This window comes from Telopea speciosissima, chromosome 5, assembly GCF_018873765.1.
Source record: "Telopea speciosissima isolate NSW1024214 ecotype Mountain lineage chromosome 5, Tspe_v1, whole genome shotgun sequence".
In the NCBI taxonomy this organism is placed as follows: Eukaryota; Viridiplantae; Streptophyta; class Magnoliopsida; order Proteales; family Proteaceae; genus Telopea; species Telopea speciosissima.
The window spans coordinates 6,817,416-6,841,735 of record NC_057920.1 but is presented as its reverse complement, the minus strand read 5'-3'; the positions used below and the strand labels follow the sequence as shown (position 1 = coordinate 6,841,735).

The 24,320-nt window shown below is 39.2% G+C and overlaps 5 protein-coding genes and 1 long non-coding RNA gene across 6 annotated transcripts; 3 read left to right on the top strand and 3 right to left on the bottom strand.

The window, feature by feature from the left end:
• Window positions 1-100: 100 nt before the first annotated feature.
• On the bottom strand, window positions 101-1,230 carry LOC122661809 (non-functional pseudokinase ZED1-like). Its single transcript, XM_043857323.1, has one exon. The coding sequence runs from the start codon at window positions 1,163-1,165 to the stop codon at window positions 101-103; it is 1,065 nt and encodes a 354-aa protein (XP_043713258.1). The 5' UTR covers window positions 1,166-1,230.
• A 2,954-nt stretch (window positions 1,231-4,184) lies between these two features.
• LOC122662023 (signal recognition particle 19 kDa protein-like) lies at window positions 4,185-8,256 on the top strand. Its single transcript, XM_043857570.1, has 3 exons — window positions 4,185-4,361; window positions 4,494-4,593; window positions 7,868-8,256. The coding sequence occupies exons 1-3, from the start codon at window positions 4,185-4,187 to the stop codon at window positions 7,996-7,998; spliced, it is 408 nt and encodes a 135-aa protein (XP_043713505.1). The 3' UTR covers window positions 7,999-8,256.
• A 1,243-nt stretch (window positions 8,257-9,499) lies between these two features.
• LOC122662024 (protein kish-like) lies at window positions 9,500-12,938 on the bottom strand. The gene is made up of 4 exons (XM_043857571.1): window positions 12,874-12,938; window positions 12,640-12,746; window positions 11,560-11,594; window positions 9,500-9,636 (listed from the first exon to the last, which is right to left on the bottom strand). Exons 1-4 carry the CDS (start codon window positions 12,874-12,876, stop codon window positions 9,569-9,571), a joined length of 213 nt encoding a protein of 70 aa, XP_043713506.1. The 5' UTR covers window positions 12,877-12,938; the 3' UTR covers window positions 9,500-9,568.
• Window positions 12,939-14,197: 1,259 nt separating this feature from the next.
• Window positions 14,198-19,513, top strand: LOC122662013 (protein FAR1-RELATED SEQUENCE 5-like). The gene is made up of 2 exons (XM_043857553.1): window positions 14,198-16,754; window positions 19,278-19,513. The coding sequence occupies exons 1-2, from the start codon at window positions 14,592-14,594 to the stop codon at window positions 19,443-19,445; spliced, it is 2,331 nt and encodes a 776-aa protein (XP_043713488.1). The 5' UTR covers window positions 14,198-14,591; the 3' UTR covers window positions 19,446-19,513.
• LOC122662025 lies at window positions 17,317-17,876 on the top strand. Its single transcript, XR_006332960.1, has 2 exons — window positions 17,317-17,381; window positions 17,604-17,876. It is a non-coding gene; the product is annotated as an uncharacterized LOC122662025 (long non-coding RNA).
• A 1,364-nt stretch (window positions 19,514-20,877) lies between the features above and the next one.
• LOC122662022 (60S ribosomal protein L9-like) lies at window positions 20,878-23,607 on the bottom strand. The gene is made up of 3 exons (XM_043857569.1): window positions 23,167-23,607; window positions 21,311-21,433; window positions 20,878-21,172 (listed from the first exon to the last, which is right to left on the bottom strand). The coding sequence occupies exons 1-3, from the start codon at window positions 23,536-23,538 to the stop codon at window positions 21,086-21,088; spliced, it is 582 nt and encodes a 193-aa protein (XP_043713504.1). The 5' UTR covers window positions 23,539-23,607; the 3' UTR covers window positions 20,878-21,085.
• Between the last annotated feature and the right edge of the window lie 713 nt (window positions 23,608-24,320).

The following is a 24,320-nucleotide window of genomic DNA, read 5'->3' as shown; positions in this document are numbered from 1 at the left end:
GATTATCTGTCAATGGTGATAGTGAATTGTCAAACACAGGTTACAGTATGGCTTTTGAGGGTGATGTGGATTTGCTACACAAGGGAGTTGACTCAATACCTTACTGTGCAGGCACTGGACTGAGACACCTTCTAATTTGTCTAAGCTCTTTTGCTACTTCCATCATAGTTGGCCTTTCCTCTGCCGCTCCAGGGATGCATCTCATAGCCAGCTTGGTAAATGCTTGCAACTGTTCCTCGATCCCTTTCTCTTCCAAAATTGCAGGTTCCACAATCATACTAAGTGGGTTATTTTCAACAAATGATCTCACATGTTCCCAAAACGTGAAGTCTAAGTCCTCAGCTGGATGTTGAAAATTGAGAGGCGTCCTTCCCATTAGAATCTCAAGTAGAAGCATTCCAAAGCTGAAAACATCAGCTTTCTCTGTTATGAGACCTGTCTTACAATACTCTGGAGCAATGAATCCAAAAGTCCCTCTTATGTCATCTTTGACATGCATTTCACCCAATGGGATTCTTATCGAGTGTGTGAAGTCAGAGAGCTTGGCAACACAGTGTTGATCCAAGAAAATGTTACTGGGTTTGATGTCTCTGTGTATGATGGGTCTCGAACCGGCCATGTGCAAATAGGTTATTGCATCAGCAACCTCTGTGGCAATCCTTAATCTATTCTCCCAATTTAGTGTTAACTGAGTTGTTAATATTGAAGGTTTGTCAGGTTCACTGGCACAGACTTGGCTGTAGAGATCCCCGTGTGGTGCAAATTCATAAACTTGGATTGGAATTTGGGTCTCTAAACAGTAACCTAAGAGTTTCAACACATTCTTGTGATTCATCTGGGATCCTATCACTATTTCATTCACAGTACCATCCAAGACTGTACAAATTTCGTTGTGATTCTCTAGCTTGCACAAGTATTTCTTAACTAAAATGTTACGGTCTCTATAGTTTCCCTTATACAAGGCATAGCCCCAGTCCATGAACAGAATACGATCTTGATTGTAGTTGTTGGTTGCTCTGTTGAGCTCTTTTTCTGAGAAGGTTTGTATTGGATTACATTTTCCATCACAAGAGGCGATCAATTCTTCTAAAATCTGGCCTCCATTTTTCAGGAAGGATCTCTCCTTTGTTTCTCTCTTCTTTCTTGCGCTCAACCAGGAGCACATTCTTTTCTCTGTCTCACAATTCAAAGAGAACCAATTAGGAAATAAATTAAGGAATAAATGATTGACATTCACATGCTATTTTTTCTATTAGGGATAGGGTTCTCTGGGTGAGCAGCATGGGGGAGCATCAGAGCATGGACCGATGAGGAGCGACAGAACGGTCTCATGTAAATAGGGGTAGAGAGGTCATTTCATCTGAAGAGGGGGGGAGAGAGAGAGAGAGTGCTAGCCTATCATCTACTGTCAGCTCAGGAACCTTTTCCCTTTTATTGTTGCGACTTAGGAGTTAGGAGTGATAGAATAAAATGCACAAAATTAATGAAATAAACAAAACAAATATTCTCACTGTTATCATCACCAAAGATCGCCCGGTGGCGGGCAATTCCAGTATAGTTGTGGTATGATTATAGAATTTGTGAAACTAACCGTGATTACACCAAACAAGATACCTTTTGTTGTGGAGTTCTCCGTCGGTTCCCTTGTAAAGGGAATGGGCCCAATCCTTGTGCAGAATTCTACCTCTGTCCTCGTGGTAGTAGTTGCAGTAGTGGCTGGTGATGTTTGTTTTCCTCTAAAATTCTTTTGCCAAGAACTGGTTGAGATTGTATCTTCTGCCATTAGAAGGAGAGCTTGTGAGCGAGCAATTCTTCTAGCTAAGCTCCTGTTTCGCCTCCCGCCCGAAGTATATAGAGAAAGATGCTACCTCAGTCTCTTAATCTAATGAAACCACCTTCTCGCACTATTCCTTCTAGTTAGGTATTGAAAAGCACTAGTTATAACTTTTTAAGTTATATGGAGGAAGATGGATTCAGGAAAATATATATAAAGAGGTAGGTGCTGCCATGTTTTTTAATTTAATGAAATTTCTTCGTAATATTCCTTCTATTTACGTATCATACAAGTTGCAATGGAGTTAGACCTATTCCTTACCCTTCATGTAACTAACTAACTGAAAATGTAAGATCACAACGGTCTAGATGGTCAAAAGGCAAATTCCCTAAAACATCTAGGCTCCGTTTGGTCGGGCAGAGAGGTTGGGGATTGGATTTTGTTCCCATCCCACTAACTCCTCCCTATCAACCAAACAAGGCCTTATATGATCAGATGTGGGTGGGGACAGGGAGGGGGAGCAAGGGGAAAAGTTAAGGACCTTGGTCCAAGGAATCCGTCTCCGAAAAAGAGTAGAACTGTGCAAGACACAAAACCTATAAAACACGGTGGTTCCATAGTAGTTTTATTAAGCGGTTAACCCGCGTTTCCACCACCTGCATGGGAACAAACCTCGGAAGGTTTCTTTATTTATTCAAAGATTTTGAGTTATAGGAGAATTTCGGAGCTTTTGACTTTACCAAATCCATGTAGTAAAAGCACCAAACTTCATTTGGACTAGGAAAGTAGTAATTATAGACCTCCGATTTTCAAAATTCAAACATTGGATTTTCTTTCTAAGTAGGATTGACGTATCAATTCAGCGACTCAGCGTGCAAGATTGAAAAATAATAAAAGGATAATTTACATTGCAGCTGGTATCATCTCATGTTTTTGGGGTATTTGGACCCAATTGCTTTTTGTTTGGCAAAATTGCACCCAACATACCCCCATTACCCCTGGTTGAGAGAGAGACTGGTCGTGACTCGTGACTTCAAACTATTTTAAGGTTCTGTTTGGATATTCGGAGTGTGAGGTGAGAGAGTAATGGGGATAGATCCCGCATGCTGGCATGCTGTGGGAGAAAAATTGTTATAGCATCCAACTCCATAATGTTTGGTTGGATGGGAATGTTAGAGAGAGAGAGAGAGAGAGAGAGACTAATATTCCAAACAGGAAAAGTAAGGAGAGAGAGGACAAGGAGGATAGATAAGGAAGAGACAAGCAGAGAAATGAGGCCATGAGGGTGGAGGTTGAAGTTAGCAGTGACAATGAGGATTTCAAGGATGCATGGTTTGTGATCACTGTCATCTACTCGCCGTAAATCGTTGTTGAAGAGGGATTCAAGGATGCGAAAGGGCGGAGGTTGAAGTTTCTTGCAACCTATTTTGCATTTTAATCACCCAAGAATATAAAATTGATCTGGAATGCATTCTAAGAATACATATCGAAGACAGCTTCGATCTATTCGTTCAATTTTGAATTCTGACTTATGATCTTAAATGGGGGAAAATTGAAGATAAATTAATCATCAAGGCCTAACTTTTGAATGTTCATTATAGTAGGATTGCCCTATCAATTAAGGTCGCAATATTAAGGTTGTATTTGGTATATCTTCTTGAAATAGATTCTTGGTAGAATGCATTTTGAAAAACCAAAAAAATAAGAGGAATTGGATTTAGAATGCATTTTAGACTCAGAATCTATTCCAAGAATATTGTAGATTGGGGTATCACTCGGCCCAATAGTATCTAACTACATACTAGTCGGATTTTAATCCTCTCTAATTTCTAATAGTGTGCAATGCGAGAGAGTTAGGTGGAGACGTTAACACGTGGCAGCTCGGACATCTACAATTGAATGTGACACCTGGCACCTCGGACATCTACAATTATTTTCCATGCTTATTCTATCTCCATTTACAATTGGATCAGTAATTCTTCTGCAACTGGAACTGTTCTATTCTTCTATAAAAAAATAAAAAAAAAAGAACTGTTCTATTTCGTTATTTTATTCTTCAAAGAGGATTACTCCGTTGTGGTAACGCAACGACTCACGCCACTCTGTTCTGGCAGCGGTAGTCTCTCTCTCTCTCTCTCTCTCAGATCGCCTCTCCCTGTTTTCTGCCATGATCTAGGGTTTTCCACATTTAATCGGTCGTTATCTGTTTCCGAAAACATCAGAACTCATACTACAATTTGAATTTTGCCGACTCATTTGGATTACAAATCCTAAAGAACTAACCAAGCTTTCTATTCAAACCTCTTATTTGATGGTGCCTTGTGGTATGTCGAATCCGAGAAATGTTTCAGTCACATTTGTTTAAGTGCATTAGCTCTATAATATACTGTTTACTGCTTTATGATCAGATATGGATGCAGCATTGCCTAATACAAAGAAGTGGATTGTGCTTTATCCCATCTATATAAATTCAAAGAAAACTATAACCGAAGGACGGAGAATTAACACTACTAAAGCATGTGAAAATCCCACTTGTGTTGAGATCGGTGATTGCTGCAACTATCTTAAGCTACCATCTGTAATCGAGGTCTTTTACTCATTTTCCGTAATTTTATTTTTGTTGATGGTCCCCTTGCATTCTCTTAGTAAATTTGCAACGGGGTATATGAAATAAGGTTGCCAACTTATATTTACAATTCATGGTGCTTTACACTTACAGATTGATAAGGCATATCCACGCGATTTCATGCAAAGAGGGAGAGTTAGGGTATTGCTGAAAAAAGAAGATGGAACTTTGTATAATCTGGCTATAACTTCACGTAAATGTAACACTCCTGCCCCCTCCTCTCGACGTCCTTTGCGTTGGAAGTGCCCACTTGGTCTTAATTCTAAAGTTGATGCATGATCAGACAGATTTAATCTTTCATGTTGACTGAATGATAGCAAACATGAGATTGGTTCTTACAAGTTCTTTTGAACTAATTAAATTGCCAAAATATAAGCATGCTGTTTTCATACAGTGTAACTGGATTCTAATAAACAATAGACAAAACATAGCCTTTTCTCATGACAAAAGCTTTCAAGGTCACACTTAGCTAGTAAAGAGGACTTTGGCCTTCACAATGTTGCTCTGTCATGTTAAACGATTGTATTTGAGCAATTCTGGAGGTTCTCTGTATCCCATTATTCCCATCCACAGGGATAATGGTTGATGTTACATTACATTCTGACTATCTCAAATTTTATGAGTTGAGAAATGAGGGCTTTGTGGGAATCCCTTTTCCATTGCAATAACCAATAGGTCACATTATCCATGAACATGAGTTGACTTTAATATCCTTATTAAGGAAGGGGAAAATTAAGCACCGAGGATTTTGGCCCACATGAAGAATGAATAGCCCATATGTATCCTGTCATCTTGGTCTATTGGGAACTGAAGCCTAAAGTTCTTATTTTTGTATAATCTTTAGTCCAATTATTTCTTTATATTTTGCAGTTTGCACCTGATACTTAATGAATATTAACTGCCATGTGAGTGTTTTCTTATTTTGGGTTCATGTGTGGTTGAAATGGACCACTTCTTGTCATTCTTAGCATGCAAAATGGTCCACTTCTTATGGAGAATATTTCCAAGCTTGGTCTAGAGAGGAAGAGACGTGCCATTTTTTGTGTTGAGTTCTTCTTGGGGGCAATGTTTCCCAGTTATCCTGGATTTTCCACAGGGTTGGTCTGTGGAAGAGTATTTGAAGCAGGCTGATGCATATTGTGATACATTAGTGTATGGGTTGGAAGGGTAGATGAGGTAAAGTTCTGTAAGGACAGATTGTATTTGGACTGGCTCTTGTCTAAGGAGTTTTCTGATATTCTATGCCTGGTAGTCAATTTTTTTTTTACTGTTGCTGATCCCCCCCACCCCAAAAAAAAAAAAAAAATCTGCTCCTGACATTATGGCAGAGATTCTACACTATACCCCATTAATTTATAGTTGTCTCTCAAAAACTAAATGGGGTATGTACCAAGGCGTCATGTTCGGCACTGATGCAGGAAACCTTTCATCATCAAGTAGCTAGTATATCTGTAATGTCTAGAGTATGGAAACTGTCTGTACTTTCTAGGATATGGTTGAGCCCTGGGGTTGCTTTAAGGCTGTAAAATAAAACCGACTTTAGGCTCTATTTAAGCATAGATTTTCAGGGAAATATGGTAAAAAGTAAGAATTCACATGGAATGAAAAAATGACTTTAATGAGGTTGTTTTAGCTCTGGCTGAAGAGGGAATGGTTTCTCTGAGGTTGTAATAGATTCTGTTATATGTGAAAGTATCAAGTATGTTAGAATTGTGATGAGTTTGATGAATTTGTAGTGCATAGGAATGACAACCCCTCCTTATGTTGGTGCCTGTCATTATTTACCATGTGGCAAATTTCAGTGGTTGTGGGTATGTCATGTGATAGAGGACTCTACACCCATCTCACCAGGTGAATTTCAGCCTGAGAATAAATACGGGAAGTGGTCTTCTTTGTGCAAATTACTACTTACTACATGTCTTCCTTGGGAAGAGCTTATGCTGATGCTGTTGTTGATATGATCATTTGGATTGCGGGTTGTTGGTCTCTACCGCATATTTTGTTCGTTGCTGGCTGGGTTTATTTGACACAATTTTTTTCTCTACTATTACTGCTGCTGCTGATTGATATGCTTGAGTTGGTATTTCTATTAGAATGAAGTTCTCTATATGCTTATTAGCGTCTAAAACTGCTATTTATGTTCAAGACTGGTGCTGTTTTTAATATTTGTTCTTGTTCCAAGCTGAAGCCTTTGATATATACACACCAGCTTGAGGTGGAGTGTTAAGATATGTACTGCGTTTAGTCACAATAGGGGGGGTGTCCCTATTGTGTTATGTCTGGTCTTCTTTAGTTTTCCTAGTTGGAGTCTAGTTAGATTAAGTTGTGTGTGTGTGCGTGTTTTGTAAACTACTCAGAGTCTGAATCTGATTTTACTTGTTATAAATAGGTCATTGGCAGACCACATAAGTAGACTGAATCTATTGTGGGTTCAGCAAATCCTCTCTTCCACTTGTAGGTACTGGTTCCAGGGTCTGGGTTTGTCACAAAGGGTTTTGATTTTAGTTGCACTCAAATTATTTCAGAATGGAAATGCTGCTGGATCTTTGAGGGTTGTTGCAAGCCAGCATAGATGATTGCTTTGCTCCAAAAGCAAGAGATCTCACCTCTTTCTGGGATTTCCAATTTGCTCTACCGATTTTGGCTTTTCTGTCAGTCTTCATTCTTTCTTTTTCTGGAACATATCAATGGCCAACTGCAAACTTTGTTTGCATTTTTCACTGTGGGTTTGGCCAACATTTTTTTAATTTTGTGCTTTTTTATAGGTTTGTGGCCAGCATTCTATGGTATTTTCATACTCCCTAGGGATTCCCCCCTCCCCCAATTCTTTAGGTTTCTGTCTCCCCCCTTAATGAAATCTTTTGGCTTTTTCGTAATAGGAAAAAAATAAAGGAAAGGAAGCTGGAATTTCATTGACAAAGGAAGAAAAGTTTTTGAGAGTATCCTTTCATTTATAGACTCCCTTAGACTACATTGGATAACTGAAAAACACAAAAGGACTGGTTGTCCAGTCCAATTGCAAACCACTCTTGAAGGAATCCTATGGGTTTAAACATTGTTTAATGTTTCCTTCTGTTTTGTATTTTCAGCGAGCAACTGGAGGACCAGCCTACCCTCCAACAAAATAAATGAAATGTGTTAATGGAATCTTGCAATCCATACTTCTTGTTCCTCACTACTGTGTGATTGCACAGTTTTGTGTTTCTATTGTGTTTTTTATTGTTTTCTTCTATATATATAAGCACATCTTTTCTTTCTTCTATAAACGGCCCTGTTTGTTTCATTGTAAAATTTCCATGCAAATGTTATTGTACAAGAAAAATTTTCCCACTTTTCAATGTCATTTTTTACATTTTACGTTAAAACAAATAGTGGGAAATCCTATTTTATGTGAACATTTTCCTTTTCCGCTTTTCTACATGGAAACAAACGGATTGGTAGTTAATTCTCTGATGATTATCTTGCAGGGAAACAATTGATGCTCCAGATTGCAGAGATGGTCCCCAGACACCACGGGAGGACCAAGAAACAGGAACCTGCATCAACTTCAACAGCAGGATCTACCAAATCTGGAAAAGGTGGAAAGAAAAAGAAATAATTTGGGTTTTGCAAGAGCAGAAAGTTCTCCATACCCTTAATTTTTCTTCTTTTTAGACGACCCTAGTCAACAAAGGGGGGCTCACTTGTATCAGGCTATGAATTTCTCAATTTAATTGATGTTTGTACACTTTCAAAGGACGAGTAACTCTTATGCTTTTCATACTAGCTCCTAGGAGGGTTAAATTGCAGTTTGGGACTGTTTTTCTGGAAGCCTTCCTCAGAATTTAGGTAGGACTTCCCTAAAAAGCCACTCAAAGACTTATTGAAAGAATCCAATCCCTCAAGATTCGCCCCTTAGCAGATTTCATCCACCAAGGAACTAAGCAATAGAATATTGAACTTCTCCATCTATTCTTCCCTCAAGAACTTATTGAAAGAATCAACCAGATACATACGCCATTATTTGAAACTTCAGAAAAAAAATATGGAAATGGAAGATATTTTATTTGGGAATTTCTCAGTTGCCTCTGCATGCTGTTTTAGCTCCAAGTTTTATCTTCATGCTTTTCTAAAGGTCCCAACTCCCAACATTTTAATTGACCTAAGGTTCAAAATTCCAGCTTGATGTGCTATTTGAAATAATCAGAGCCTTACCATGGAACATCTTTTCTTCCAATGCGTTTGTGCAAGAACTGTTTGGTTCTTTACTAAGTTTTCGCAGCTCATGTATCACACAGTCCCTCTTAAGTGACTCCTTGGACCTCATCCTCGTCTATTCAGTTTAAAACATCCTTATTGGGAGAGGCCACAAATAGGGATTTAGTTAAACCTTGATGGTTCAAGCCTTAGCAACCCGTTCCCGAGAAGGAAGGAACCCAGATTCTCTGGTTGCAAAGGCATCGGCAGTAAAAATTGGGCTAGTTTTCTGTGCTATTAATTGATATAATCCTATCGAATTGAAAGGAATTACTCAACAGTAATTGATTTACTTCAGCATCCTACTAAGCCAAGGTGCATTACAGGGATCAACCCAGATTGTCGGAAGCTGTCGGAGAACATAGAGACTAGATGAATCATACTGAAATACTTTATCAAAATTTGAAGAATGACCTTGGACAGCTTTTGAAAGTTCCAATCTACGAAACCAAATATTTGAATTCTGTTTGTACATACAAAATGAAAGATAGGTTAAAGATCCACTCTAGCGATTGTAGAGGTCCAGTGCAAGCAATAAGAGAGGAGCTGGAGTCCTTTAGCAGGATCCACATCCACTCTTAAGACAATTCTTAAAGGCAAAGCAGGAAACATCACCTATTAGTGGCCGATTTGCTCACACACACAACTACAGAAGATTGCTTCAGAAAGTTAAGGATAACAATTTTTTTTTGGCTGTGAAAAAATATATTTTCTTGAAATGCAAACTGCAACCTAGTCTGAAGGGACAACGCCCATGTAGATATGTCAACAGTGCTGTCTTTTTCTCTCTTTCCTTTTGGATACTACAACAGAACATTTCTCAATACCATCTATATCACAAAAATATCGTGCAACACCACAAGGGTTAGCTCCTCACACACACAAAGATCAAGGAAGCTACTAGAAGTATACAACCAAACAGAGGCTCATGCTTAGGAAATTATGATCGAAATGCCCATCGTGAAACATCCCAAAGCGACCCATGGGCTCAAACGTTCACCTGTTTCAATATAAAAGGGGACCTGTGAGGGCCATAAAACAATCATCAAGTAACTAGAAGGATGTACGAGGACTATAAATCATTCAAGTATAAGCAAGGAAACCCACTGTAACCCTGCAACCTAGACTGAAGTACACCTGAAACTTATGTAGGTGTGAGTGAGGGTGGGGGGAGGTGAGTGTGCGTGTAATGCATTCTTAGTTGAAAAAAACAAAAAAAGAAAAAGCCTGGTTTTAGTAATAGATTAGTCTGGGCTGCAGTTTTTTTTGTTTTTTTTTTTTTTTTCTCTTCATCTTTTCAATTATAATAGGTTAAAAATAAAGCCCAAAACGCGGGAGCCTTGTACACTGGGTACGGCCTTTTTAAAAATAAAGCCCCAAACTTAGGTTTATAGAGATGCACGGAATTAGTATTTCATTGAATAATTAGTTAGTTGGGGGTTCCATATCAAGAGTCCAAGTTTTAAGAATTGTTTAAGAACACTACCAATCTAAGTTGGTTTCTTTGTTAGTCTTACTATTTCATTGAATAATTTGTCAGTTGTGGGTTCCACGTCAAGAGTCCAAGTTTAAGAATTGTTTAAGAATACTAATCTAAGTTGGTTTCTTTGTTAAGTCTTCCTCTTGTTAGTATAGTTAGTATTTCTAAGAGTCTTGATGTTAGATATATTAGGCTAGTAACAGTCCTAATCAAGTATTCTCTCTCTCTCATCCATCTAGTAAGAATTTTCACATTTCAATTACTTGACAATTGTCTCAATATTCCATTAACAGATTAGGTCCACTCTTTCTCAACCGCAAATTGATTCCCATACCATCTCTCTCCTCCATTCTAATCAATATCTAGTTTTGACCATCACATAAATCTGCAACATTGTTTATCTTATTCTGGTCAAAGGATACTTCATATTTGACTGTTAGATCTGAGATCAGATAAATACTCCCATCAGTTCAGGATCTTTGCCACCCATTCCATTAGTGGGCCCACTGCCTGCAGGCTAATCTAATCAGTCTGCATCAGTGTGAGTGTTGCATATTTACTCATTTCTTATTGTCGACGGAAGTATCACTGGGCTCATCAGAGATGCTTTAAATCAGTCTACAGACTACGTAGATTTGAGGCCGAGGCCTGGGCCTGGGAGGGAAAAGGAGACTACATTTTACCCTGCTTTAGAGTTCAGTAATTAAGAGCATGGACCAAGTACTTTATCATTACTAACCTACCCATCGTTCTTAGCTGATTCTGTATTCCAATGGTTGACAAGGGTGATCTAGAAAGGGATCTAACACAACTGAAACAAAAGCTGATGAAGGTGCCAAGTTCCAAATGATGAATTACTAGATCATCAACACTGTACTCGATGGATTAATTTTATGGGAGGCAGCTGGACAATTACATGCTCACATATCACCTATCCAACTTATCATACTAAAAAAATGTGGCAATAAGTTTTGTATTTCATTCAGTTTTTGGCTGAAATTTTCCAACTTTCAGTTTTCGGCCACTGGACTGAAGCACCTAAACCCATTTGAACTTTTGAACTTCCCAGTTTAGTTTAAAGTCTACAGTATTTTTATTTTTTTTTGTCATTCTGATCTATTCTCAATAAATTCTAGCAATTCTGCTAAAACCACTATTTGGGTAAAAAACTTTAAAACTCCATAATTCAAACATGAAGGGGTTATTGGCCAAGAGCTCTAATAAAATGGACCACTGAGACATGCACACAGACAGCATAAAGACCACTTCACTGACTTTTATTACGTGAAAATTTTTCAGAAGTGAGGAACTACCAAAATGCTGAAATTTTAGTTCTTGGAAGCAAACAGAAATGAACACTTGAGGAAATCTACAATTTAGTACAAGCATAACAAGCACAATAACAAAGTAAATATACAGGCAATCAGGAATTAAGGAACCTACCTATTCTGGCGGCCTTCCAAAAGAAACCTCGAAATCTGCCAGATTCACAATCCAACAAACCAAAAAATCTTAATATAGAAAACAAGCACAATTTAATCCACTCAGTATTTGTAGACATCAATACCTAGGGTTCATAACTTCTAATATACAGAGCATGGCTACAAACAATATCATAAAATGGATAGATGCATAAAATCACTGTCACTAAGATGAGGATGTTAGATTGATAAGGGGCAAAACAATGAATGATTGAATTTTGAATCAGAGATAAAAACATCCAAGGAACTTAGGAGTGTCACAAATAGGAACGAGATGAGGGAAAGTTGACTAAGATGGTTCTGCCATGAGCAACAAGGCCCAATGAATGCTTTAGGGAGAATGTATGCAATATTGAGGAGCGATATGGTGCACATTGGATGTGTTAAAAGGACAGTAGAGAGAAGAAATGAGTGCTAATGGGATTAGAAATGGCTTAATTGAGTGGAATGGTGGAATAGGACTTCTGTAGCCCACCTCAATTAGTCGGGGCAGGTCTCAGTGAGTTAAGTTTTAATACACAATGACTGCTCCAGTCCTGCTACGTTTGGTTACAAGTAAAGGGAAGGGAAGGGAAATCAGTTTAAAAAGGAAAATAGAATACAAGGAATTTGATTGCAAAATGAAGTAAAATTTAATACCCAAACTTGGCATGTTTTGGAGTTAATTACACAATGATGTTAGGCAATGATTACAAAAGTTCCCACTTGAGATATGATTTAAATACACACTTCCCTTCCCTTTCCTTGAAACCAGACAGAGCCGAACAGTGCTGTAAACTTTCAGTTTCAATTTTCCGATAATATGCAACGACTCAAAGTACAACATATATATTCTTCAAAATACCCATAATGGTACACGATTCATAAGTTATATCTCTATGCATCAAAAGTTTAGACTACCAATTAAGGATGATCCAGTCAAAAACTTGACCTTCCTGAACTCACTGTATTAATGATGAAGTTTAAGAGACCGGGCAGAGTGGTATAGAAGATCATGCAGTCTTTTTGAATCTCAATACAATTAAAGGAGGTTGATCGGTACCCAGTTTTCTGTTCGAGGATGGTGGGGAACTGCATCTTCACATAAGTGCAGGAGCAAATAACTAGCAGCACCACCGTCAGAAACGAATGGAAATTGAAAAGCGCAGACTGCCACATCCAAAAAAATAAAATAAACAAGTTGAAAAACTCAAACTCACTCCCTGATTTCCTCTTAAAACTAAAATTTTTTTTCCACAAATACTAATGCTTTAATTACTGAATTTCTTTCTTTTACCATTTATCGGATTCTCCTTCAACTGATTGGCTTTCCTTGACTGGATCTACAGAGACAATTCGAGGCTGAAACCAACAAAAAGGATAAACCACCAAAAGGAAAACTTAAATCCAAAAATCTAAAAAGAAAGAAGAAGAAGTACCTTAATTGAAGGCTGAAGAGAGCTCTTGAAGAATTCACAGCTCCTTATTCCGTTTGTCACCTGCGTGTTAAAGCACCAACCAACCAACCCTTTCTTCCTCTGAAGCCCTTAAACAACCTCGATTTGTTCTCTCTCTCTCTGCGATCTGCGTCCCTCTCCGTTGTCTCTAATTTGTTATCTCGGAAACGACATTGATGTAAACGACTCTTGTGACTGAGTCACGACTTATATATCGTGACCCGGAGTGACGACTTACCTTTTTCGTCGGCACTGCAACTTCTAATAACGAACTCAGTAACGTATATTAACCGAGGGGAACAATAATAGTTGTCAAGGCGTCGCCCAGGTGACCGCCTTGGCATCCAGGCGCCTTGACAATTAATCTGTCGCCTTGGTTGTTTAGGCAGGCATTTTGGCTGTCTTGCGTTTAGCCCCCCTCCAACGCTTTAGGTCGTTAGACGTGACAACAATTAGATTTGAGTTTTACATGACCAAGGTACTCCAATAACTATTTTGCACTCTCGTTTTGTTGGAAATGTGTCCATCAAACTCAAATTTCATTTTTTTAATAATTAATTCATTTTGTTATGCATGATATTTTAAAGGGTTATGATTGTCCTTAGGTTTTCACCAAAAATGATATTCGACTATGGACTAAACTAGACATCATGTTCATACGATCGTCACATTATGGTCTTAATTGGTAATAATTTCACCCTCATTTCCTTGTTTGTGGGTAAAATTACCAACTACTCATCCTATTATTTAAAATGATGATTCTAAGACACAAGTGTGAATACACATATGGAGTGTGTGTGTGTGTAATCTGACTACAAATCGGTAATAAAAAACCACAAAAAACACTCAACCAAATCCAATTGAAACGAACAAATTCTGTAACTGTTTGGTTTCAGGTTGGTCCAGTAACAGGCCGAAACCAGACCGAACCAAGTGAGAATAAGATATTAAGATGTGACCTTTCGTAAGACTGTTAACACAAATAACGTGTGTCGATCTCGATTGTGGAGGAGCACTACCTCTAGTCCTCTACCACCATCGTCTACTCTTACTCTAAAAAACGATCACCCAAGTGGCAGCGACACTTGCAGTTTCAACTTACAATTGTTTCAAATTCTCTTCTCCCAAGTCTCAAATCTCCACACTCGACCGCCTTTGTCTCTCTCTTCCTCCTCCTCCTCTGAAGCTCCAACCTGAAATCTCTTCACCCTGAGGCCTGAAACCCTCTCTGCTCAAAAACCAAGTATAGGAATATAATTAATCTGCCCTAAAAACTGGAGCTCTTCACGCTGTGTTTTCACTCGGTGGGGAGAAACCCTAAAAAAAAATTATCTTTCCTACTCTCCGTGTCAGGGGGTTTCACTTACATGTGGAGCTCTCGCAGAAAAGATCCAGTGCGGTAGCCTGTCGGAGGGCTTTCATATGGTCTCGATCCTGGTCAGGTCTCCCTTTCTCTCCCAACTCACATTTTAATGGAAACCTCAATGATATATCCATAGCCACCTATGGTAATATGATAAAAGGTTGAGCACGAGAGAAATCAAACGAATATTCAGCCATGGAGTTCGAACCTCTGAGCATGGAGAACGAGGTGATGGAATTCGATATGGGCTCCGGCGATGACGATGAGGTCGCCGTCGACATTGAACACCCTGAAGAAGACGAAGAATACGAGGACGATTTAGTCGATGGCTCCTTTGGCGTTGGACGGGAAGTTTCCGATGGAGAACCCAATCTCGAACCCTACGAAGGTATGCAGTTCGAATCCGAGGAAGCTGCCCGAATTTTCTACAATTCCTATGCCCGCCGTATCGGTTTCGGCACCAGGGTCGGTGTCTACCACCGTTCCCGCCGCGACGGTGCCATCATTTGCCGCCAAATTGTCTGCTCTCGGCAGGGATTCCGTCATGGCCGGGATCGGGATGGCGGCAGCGGCGAAAGCAAGTCCAAGCGTCACCGTGCAGAGACGCGTGTTGGTTGCAAGGCAATGATCATGGTTAAGAAACAAGATTCAGGCAAGTGGGTGGTCTCAAAATTCTTCAAAGAACACAATCACGAGCTAGTGCCGCCGGATAAGGTGCATTGCCTCCGATCCCATAGGCACGTTTCGGGTCCCGCTCGAAGCCTTATTGATACTCTTCAAGCGGCCGGGATTGGCCCAAGTGGGGTAATGTCTGTGCTCATTAAGGAATCCAGAGGGATTAACAATGTGGGTTTTACTACAGTTGACTGCCGGAACTACATGAGTAGCAGCAGACAGAGAACTCTGGGCAGTGGAGGTCAGCATGTTTTGGACTATCTGAAGCGAATGCAAACGGAGAATCCCGCTTTCTTCTATGCCATCCATGGTAATGGTGAGCACTCTACTGGGAATGTTTTCTGGGTTGATGCCAATTCCAGAATGAGTTACAAATACTTTGGGGACACGGTGACGTTCGACACAACGTATAGGACGAACCGTTACCGGGTTCCTTTTGCCCCTTTCACTGGATTGAACCATCATGGTCAACCTGTGTTATTTGGCTGTGCTTTGCTGCTCAATGAGTCTGAATCATCGTTTGTCTGGCTGTTTGAAACTTGGCTTGCTGCGATGTATGGAAGGCGTCCTGTATCTATCACGACTGACCAGGACAGGATCATACGGTCAGCCGTCGCACAGGTTTTTCCTGAAACTCGTCATCGTTTTTGCAAATGGAACATATTTATAGAAACCCATGAGAAGTTGTCTTCTGTATATCAATCACAATCTACATTTGAAGCGGATTTTCGTAAATGCATCAACACAACTGAGACAATTGACGAGTTTGAATCGAGTTGGGAATTGCTCCTCCAAAAATATAATCTCGTGGAAAATGAATGGCTTCAGTCTATGTACAATGTACGCCGTCAGTGGGTCCCAGTTTTCTTGCGGGATTCTTTTTTTGGGGAGATGTTTATAACCCAAGGCAGTGATAGTATGAACTCATTCTTTGATGGATATGTCAATGCATCAACTACAATACAGTTATTGATTAAACAGTATGAGAAAGCCATGGCAAGTCGTCATGAGAAGGAAGTGAAGGCAGATTATGATACCATTAATACTGCTCCAGTTCTGAAGACACCATCTCCTATGGAAAAACAGGCAGCAAACTCTTACACAAGGAGAATATTCATGAAGTTTCAGGAGGAGTTAGTTGAGACTCTTGCAAATCCTGCAACTAAAATTGAGGACACTGGGATTAGTACCATTTATCGGGTGGCTAAATTTGGGGAAGAGAACAAGGTCCATATTGTTAGGTTCAATGTTTTTGAAAACAAAGCTACTTGTACCTGCCAAATGTTTGAGTTTTCAGGTATATTATGTAGGCACATTTTAGCAGTCTTTAGAGTATCAAATGTTCTTACGCTTCCATCTCACTATGTCTCGAAACGATGGACAAGAAATGCCAAGAGTGGGATCGTTTTGGATGGGTCTGCTCTTGAATCATCAAGCAATGCTCGAGAGTCTTCAACTGTTAGGTATAACAATCTACGCCAAGAAGCCATTAAATATGTAGAGGAAGGAGCAAAATCTGTACAGATTTATAATGTAGCGATGGATGCTCTCCAAGAGGCTGCAAAGAAAGTCGCTGCTGCAAAGAAACATGGCCTAGGACTTGCACTGATCAATGGAAATAATAATCAGGAAAATCATGCCCTTAAAGGAAGCCGAGTGGGCCTTCTTCAACCTCATTCTGTGGTCAGTGTCCCCCCCCCCCCCCCACCTTACCTTTTCTTTCACAATGGCATTTTCTTTGCGTTGCTCTATGGCTGTACATTTCTCTTATGTTTTGTCTTCTTCTCATGTAGTGTTCATTATCTTATCCTTAATTCCATCCAACTTACTGCTTTTAGAGAGAGATTTTGTTTTCTTCCTGTTCAGTATTTTGAATGCAGTAGGTTTGAACTTCTAAGCTGTTACAGTCATGCCTGCCTTCTTCCTTGTTTGTGGATATCTTTTTAGCTCTTATAGAAGCTCGAAATATTATATCTGTCATGGCTTTTATTTTTGCTCATTAGGTTTGGTTAGTACTTAGTGAGTTGGGTACTAGTGGTATTGATTGTGCTGTTATATTCTGTCCCCCCCCCACCCTCCCCCCCTCTCCCCTTTTTTCCCTTTCTAGGGGGGAGGGTTTTTTGGCTGTGTAATGGTTAGATGGTTGATTTTACCCCCTGATATATATTTTTTCTTTTCTTCTTTTAAGTAAAGCAGTTGCACCAGAACATATAATGTTGTCTTCATGGATAAGTATTCTTGAATGGTAAAGATGTGAAGAGAAATTAACTGGACCCTATTCCCATCTATGTATTGGCATTACTCCTGCCTGTAACAAATGGCGACTTTATCACTTAAGTTCTCTGAGACTTAGGTCCTATTTTCAGGATTGTTAGTGCAGAAGCACTGGTGGAGATGCAAGAATGCTTGACATAATTTGATTTTCCTATAAGTTTACCACCAAAAAAAATGTATTTATTTTCCTATAGGACACATTACAGACATTTGGAGAACAATATTTATGCTGTTAGAGGGGCAATTGTTTGATAATAGTTAATGAATCATATTTTGAGCATTCGATTGTAATGACTTCAACATAAGATGGAAATTGGCACTGGTATTTGCTAGGGTAGCATAATGAAGCTCCAGGCATGCCCATTAGCTTTCAGGAAAAACTTGAAGCTGGTATAAACCATGCTGATCTACTTGCCTATTGTTACTGGGTCCCCTATTCGCTGCTGCAACTTTGATCTGCTCTGATACCGTGTAAATTTTCAACACAAAAGTTTGAACTATTGATTGGAGGGACTCACAAAGATATGAGGGGATGGAAAGGCTTCAGTGGTAACCAAAGTGGGATTATCCTCGCAACATTGCCCCTTTTTGGAATCCCATTGTTAGAATCTCATGTTAGTTAGGAGTAGGATTTCCGTGTCTTCATGTACCTGTGAGTCTCTCCATCCAAAGTTCGAACTTTTAGGTTGGATTTTACATGGTATCAGAGCAGGTCCCGATCCTGCCTTCATCCCGTTCCGTCATCCATGCACGGGCACACAGTTCCGTCGTCTGCCTACATATGAGGGGTAGTGGTGGGAGAATAGTCCAATATCGGTTACCCCTGAAGCCTGTTGTCCCCTCATATATCGGTGTGTCCCTCCACCCAATAGTTCAAACTTTTGGGTTGGAAATTTACATCTACTAGATAAGGGATTGTGTCTGACCTCTATAAGTGTATTTAGAACTTGTAACCTTCTTTTGATTGCCCCTTGTCTTGTTTCCAGTTCTTTAAGTCAAGGGTAAAAAAGGGTTTTCAACATGTAATTTAAAAGTGTTGTTACCATTATGTCATTGTCTTTTCACTTTTCAAGTATACATGTGAAATGACAGGATTTCTTCCTCAGTTAAAGAAGAAGTGCATTATAATTAGAGGAGAAAAAAATAAGGTGACATTATTTGACACCTTAAGGGATGTCAATAAGAAAATCCCATTAGATAAACACATCTTACCAACGTGGTAACTTACTTTGAACATAATATAGGAATTGGAATATGAACTGGGGAATTTTGTAGCTCTGTGTTCTAGGCATGTTTATTTGATCCTGTGAGCAATATTGGACCTATAGTTATGGGAAAACACAAACCTCTTGTCTTTTCTTTAATCTTTCTTTTACCTCTTCCCTTTTTGCTAATGCGAAGCATATTACGATTTTTTTAAAGTTGTTTTTGAGGAGTGGGTGTTGGCAGAAACAACCTCTTCTTTCAGGGCTATCGCTATGCTTTAGCAGTGCCTGTTTTCAATTTTCATTTACAGCTATTAAACTTCTTTTATATTTGTTTCTCTTAGATTGTAATGTTCCTTATATATTAACATATGTTCTACAATTTTGGCCTTCTGCACAATGTTCCCTACTTTGAAAAATTGAACTGATATGTGCTCAGTTTGTACTGCTAAAACTGCCTCCAAGAGGAGTTTCTTCCTGTCCAGACACAATGAACAGTGAAGACACATGCTCTGAATGTTGTTTTTTCTTTTTTTAAATCAAAAGGAAAATTTATTAAAAAAACTAGGAATAATAGAGGTTAACAATGTTGCTCTGAATGTTGTTGCACAATACAATAATATTGTAGTATAATTGATTGATCTGGTTATCCATTCTTTTTCTGAGGTTGCTGGTAATTTGGTTATGACCAATAATATATATTACCCTTCGCCCCCTTTTCCTATAGGATGAGAAAGACAAGAAGATTCAGGAATTGACCACTGAGTTGGACAATGCAAATCAGCGTTGTGAGGTGTATCGGGGGAGTCTATTGGCAGTCTTGAAAGATATGGAGGAACAGAAGTTACAGCTTTCGGTGAAAGTCCAAAATGTGAGACTAAATTTGAAAGATTGATTCAGAATGAGAGTCACGGGACTCAGCTTGTTGTTGTATTGTTAATTATCAAGGTGGGTTTACTTCAATTCTTCTTTGAGCTCTCTTATCTAAAGTAGGACTGCAATAGGTTATTTGCATGGCCACATAGACAGGGCTTCCTATGTATCTCACATATTTTGATACAGAGAAAGGTGATGTGCAATTCGTGTTGGATAGATAAGATTGGCCACTTGTTTGGTCAACCTAAACCCTGCACGAGCTCACACTTGTTTGCTGTGGCAAAGCAAGATTAAAGCGCTCATGAGGGACACCAGCGGGGATGAATTGAGAAAGGGGGTCAGATACTTGCCTTGCTTACATCTCAAGTGTTACTTCTACCCCCAGGCATGCCTACTGAGCCCTTCTGGGACCTTATAAGGTGGTTTTGAAGGCAACCAACGAGTATCATCCAGAGGCAGAAAGCAGTAGTTACCTGCTTCACTAAGATGTAACTGGGACTTAAGTGCTAATAAGATAACACTCCCAAGTGCTGAAAGATCTCTGTATAGTGCATAGTTGTCACGGCGTCACGGCGATCCAAGTCGGTGGAAGGGTGTCACGTCGATATATCGACATGTCGCCCGCCATGGCGTTGCCATGGCGAGCATGTCGACCATGTTTAATTTTTTATTTTCTGTATTTTTAATGTCATTTAGTATGCTATAATATATGTCCTATAACATCAAAAATCAACATGAAAGTGTACTACACTACTACTAATATACTATGCCACTATGGTTTAATTCATGAAAGTGTAACTAATATCCATTAGTGTATATGAAAGTATGAAAAATTGAAAATATAGATTAACCTATCAAATAATTGAAAGCAATAGTAAAAATCAAATGATAGGCTAACCTGTTTACTGAAGCTTGATAGCAATAGTCTTTCTTTAGTGTATGTGATTTGGAGCAAAGCATCTAAGCTATTAAATGGTTTAAAAAAAAAAAATTTTAATCTAACTTTTATATGTACAAATATCGACCGATATGCCAACATATCGTGGTATGGCGTCCATGGCGACGCCATGGCGTCGCCATGGAAGCCATATCGAACGATATATTGGCATCCACCATGGCGTAGCTCGATATGCCACCTCTCCCAACGCCAGGACGCCATGGCGACGCCATGACAACTATGGTATAGTGGTGGATGAGAGAAATGATTCTCCATTTCTTGGGTGAAGATATTGCTTATGACGATCAGACCTGATTATTAGCATGGGAAAAGGTACGGATGTGTGCAACACAGCCCAACGGCTGGCAGCATCCTTGGTGTACTTGGCTCCCTGGAGACGAGCTAAATTGTCTTTGGAATGGGCTTCTAACACCTCCCTCTCCCAACACAAAAGACACTAGCATACACTACACAACCGGGCATAAGAAAATTATAAATTTTCCAAATACCTTCCGTAACAATTCTGACGGGCCTCATTAGAGACTTTGTTTCAAACAAAGATCAAGATTGTGTACATTTTCAGCCTCAAATCCCAACAATCGAATGACAACATTTGGGTGAAAATGACAATTGAAAAAACCAAAACAAAATTATCCAGCTATGCTGGTTTATAAGTTTAACAAACAAAACTCCTAGGAAGGATTTTCTACTCCCCTACCAAATCATTCATCGTCAGCCATTGTTCCCTTCTCACTGACATATATACCGTCAAGAAATTTCCTTATGTCCTTGTTCTTCACTAGGCATTTCTGTATCCACAACAAAAACATTTGGAAAGCAGCTTTAGTACATATATGTCTCTGAGTAAAGTGCACGAACAAGAACTAATGATAAAGAATGAATTAAAGAAAGGAAGGAAAAATGAAGTGTCAGTCACAAAATGCCACCTGATTAATCAAGGCTGCTGATCGAGACACCAGTTCAATATCATTCCCACCCAGGATGAGTTCATCCTTCACCTTTTCTGATCTGATAACAGTCACACCATCAAGCATATCCACTTTCCTGACCTGATTCAGAAATATATATATACCTCTCAATACAATTAATCATTTGAAAACAGACAGATTCAAGTCTTCTATATTCACCATTAGTACTATTGTTTGATACCTTCAAGAATCATTGATTCATTACATATAAAATGGAGCTCTACAAGAACAGTGTTTCAGTTTGACAAATCTCTTAATATAAAAGAGGGAAGCAGTTTTCTGTCCGAGAGTGTGGCCTATGCCAGCACTCCCATGTGTCTATCTCTCTCCTTAAAACAAGGGGCAGAACTGTCTTTTCATAAGAGGAGGAGAGAGATAGACTCATAGGAGTGCTGGCGTCTTTTTCACTATAAAAGAATATGACATCAGTGCAACATAAGGTGAAGATGAAAATGTACTAAAATCACAACAGTGGGAAACAAACCCCAGGAGGCTGGTACAGAAACTTGACAAACACTTTGTGTATCAAGGCAGCAACAAAAGGAAATGAGAAAGAATAGGCTATAGCGTGAAGAAAAAAATTTAGGGTGTCATATAAGTTGAAGAAATAGACTAACCCGAGATAGGATTAGAAATGAGAAAGGATAGGGCACAGTGTGAAGACAAATTTAAGGTGTCATAAAAGTTGAAGAAATAGACTAACCCGAGATAGGATTAGAAATGAGAAAGGATAGGGCACAGTGTGAAGACAAATTTAGGGTGTCATAAAAGTTGAAGAAATAGCAGGTGGAGAAATCCATCAATAACACTTTGAGATTAGAAAATTAGGGATTTAAATGAGCAAATGATGGTTTATAAAACGGTCAGAAGTAGATTTCTTAAAGCAATTTTAAGGCTTCGGAATAGAGAAACTAAGAAGAAATGAATGGTGGTCTTTAATTGTAAAGTTCTAAAAGTGTTCAAGAAAAGTAAGGAATGATTATATTAGAATGTTCGGCAATTAAGAAGCATCATATAGATAAACTTGGTGCAGCACAGATGAAGATGTTGAGATGGATGAGTGGCAAAACTAACAAAGATAAAGTAAGGAATTATCATATTAGAGCTGATAGGAAGTAACTCCGACATATGATAAGCTACAAGAAAGTCGTTTGAGGTGACATGGTCATGTTCAATGGAGGCGGCCTTCGGATGCTCCAATACGGAGGAGTGATTTGATTTAGATTGAATGAAGTAAAAGACCTAAAATGACCCTAGAAAAAGTTGTAAGGAAAGACAGGCATAGCTTAGGCTTTATATAAAGTATGACCAAAAATTGGAGAGCAAGGATCCATGTAGCCAACCCCATTTAGTTGGGATAAGGCTGCGTTGCTATTGTTGTAAAAACCAAAGATTGGAGGATGGGTTGAAAAACTAAGAAGGATTAAAATAAAGAGGGAAAATTCAGGGACCAATAATCCTGAGCAGATTAAAGGCCTTAAAAAGGAAGGGAAGACAATAAAATGATATGCATTAAGGTAGTGAAAAGAATTTGGTAAGACAAGATCAGGCTCCAAAAATTCAGTTTTCTGTATCCAAATAATAGCAGAGAAGCCAATGGGGATAATAATGAGGAATAATCGAGCATATATGTTGCTTATACTATGGGATTCAGCAATGATTTACGAGCTTATAGTGTAGAAACATAAATAAAGTCGAATGTTACATTGCATTTACACATTAGCATAACTAGATCAATAAATGCATAGGTCACCAAATCATAGGCCATCGTAATCAAAAGATAAAATTGTGCTTCAGAAATTAGAACAGAATACCTTCTTCTCCCCCAGGAAATTTCGGATCTCGATGCTTCTATTGGAATTGGTGATACTGGCATTGATGGGGAAATGAGCGTAGACGAATCGCATCTTATAGTTGTAACCCTTAGTGACACCGGTGATGAGGTTGCGAACGTGAGTGAGGGCCGTACGGATTGCGGCGGTGGTCTTTCTTGAGCCGAACCACGCCTCAATCTGAAGCTTCTGCTTGCCGTCATTGTCTTTGATAAGATGGAAGTCGAGATTGAGGTGCTTGAAGTTCCTGGTGAGCTTTCCACGGGGGCCCTCCACTTCGATCTGCTTCGCCTTCACCTTGATCTTCACCCCCTCAGGGATGTCCATCGTCTCTGTCGTCCTGATCGTCTTCATCTCTCTTCAGTCTTTTCTATAACCCTAAAAGCTAAGGACAGAGAGCTACTGAAACCTTACTTCTTTCTCTACGACTATTACTTGCAAACGTCGATAGCATTAGGGTTTTAAGGTATTGGGGGTTATTCGTGTTTAAATTAAGATTAGTTATTGGTGTCACGATTGTTGTGATATTTACTAAAGTCACAAGAGATCTGAGTCATCCATCTTCAAGACAATTTCTTAGATCTACAAAATAGAACGTAGATCGCAAATTAAAAATAGGGGCGCTGTTCTCTGTGCCGCAGCGCCGGCTGCGCCCAGGCACATGGGCCTGCCACTCAGGGGGCAAGGTGGTAAGTGGTTGCACCCACCCCCCACCCCTATGTGTCTGGGCACAGCCTGTGCTGCGGCATACAGAACATTCTCCCTTAGAAATAAATAGGTTTCAAATTTGTTTTACATCCATTATTTTCCATTTTAAAAAATGCATTCAATCCCCAAAGTTGGCTAGTACTCATGTTACACAAGAATAAAAAAAAGTAAATTTCAAAATTACCCCAAAATTTTGCTTTAAACCACTATGGGAAAATAGGAGGGAGGGGCGCGCACCTTTTTCTCTACTTTTTTTTTTTTTTACTATTACTCTCACTCTTGTTTTTTGTTTTCTTTTTTTTTTTTCTTAACTGAGTTTCTTTCCACCTACGCTGATCCCATTCACTGTAGGGCTGAAGAGGGCGAGAATAGGTATCAGGAGGGCATTTAGAACATACCAAACCCTAGGATGGGTTTGTGAACCCTAG

Excerpts from the sequence above, each read along its gene's own strand:
- LOC122661809 (XM_043857323.1), bottom strand. The coding sequence starts at position 1,165 with ATGTGCTCCTGGTTGAGCGCAAGAAAGAAGAGAGAAACAAAGGAGAGA.
- LOC122662023 (XM_043857570.1), top strand. The coding sequence starts at position 4,185 with ATGGATGCAGCATTGCCTAATACAAAGAAGTGGATTGTGCTTTATCCC. Across the intron at positions 4,362-4,493 it reads AGCTACCATCTGTAATCGAG|ATTGATAAGGCATATCCACG; the intron begins GTCTTTTACTCA and ends TTACACTTACAG. Across the intron at positions 4,594-7,867 it reads TAATCTGGCTATAACTTCAC|GGAAACAATTGATGCTCCAG; the intron begins GTAAATGTAACA and ends ATTATCTTGCAG.
- LOC122662024 (XM_043857571.1), bottom strand. Across the intron at positions 11,595-12,639 it reads ATCCTCGAACAGAAAACTGG|ATTTCGAGGTTTCTTTTGGA; the intron begins GTACCGATCAAC and ends TGAATCTGGCAG. Across the intron at positions 9,637-11,559 it reads TTGGAAGGCCGCCAGAATAG|GTGAACGTTTGAGCCCATGG; the intron begins GTAGGTTCCTTA and ends ATATTGAAACAG.
- LOC122662013 (XM_043857553.1), top strand. The coding sequence starts at position 14,592 with ATGGAGTTCGAACCTCTGAGCATGGAGAACGAGGTGATGGAATTCGAT. Across the intron at positions 16,755-19,277 it reads TTCTTCAACCTCATTCTGTG|GATGAGAAAGACAAGAAGAT; the intron begins GTCAGTGTCCCC and ends CTTTTCCTATAG.
- LOC122662022 (XM_043857569.1), bottom strand. The coding sequence starts at position 23,538 with ATGAAGACGATCAGGACGACAGAGACGATGGACATCCCTGAGGGGGTG. Across the intron at positions 21,434-23,166 it reads ATTTCCTGGGGGAGAAGAAG|GTCAGGAAAGTGGATATGCT; the intron begins GTATTCTGTTCT and ends TTTCTGAATCAG. Across the intron at positions 21,173-21,310 it reads CAGCAGCCTTGATTAATCAG|AAATGCCTAGTGAAGAACAA; the intron begins GTGGCATTTTGT and ends TTGTGGATACAG.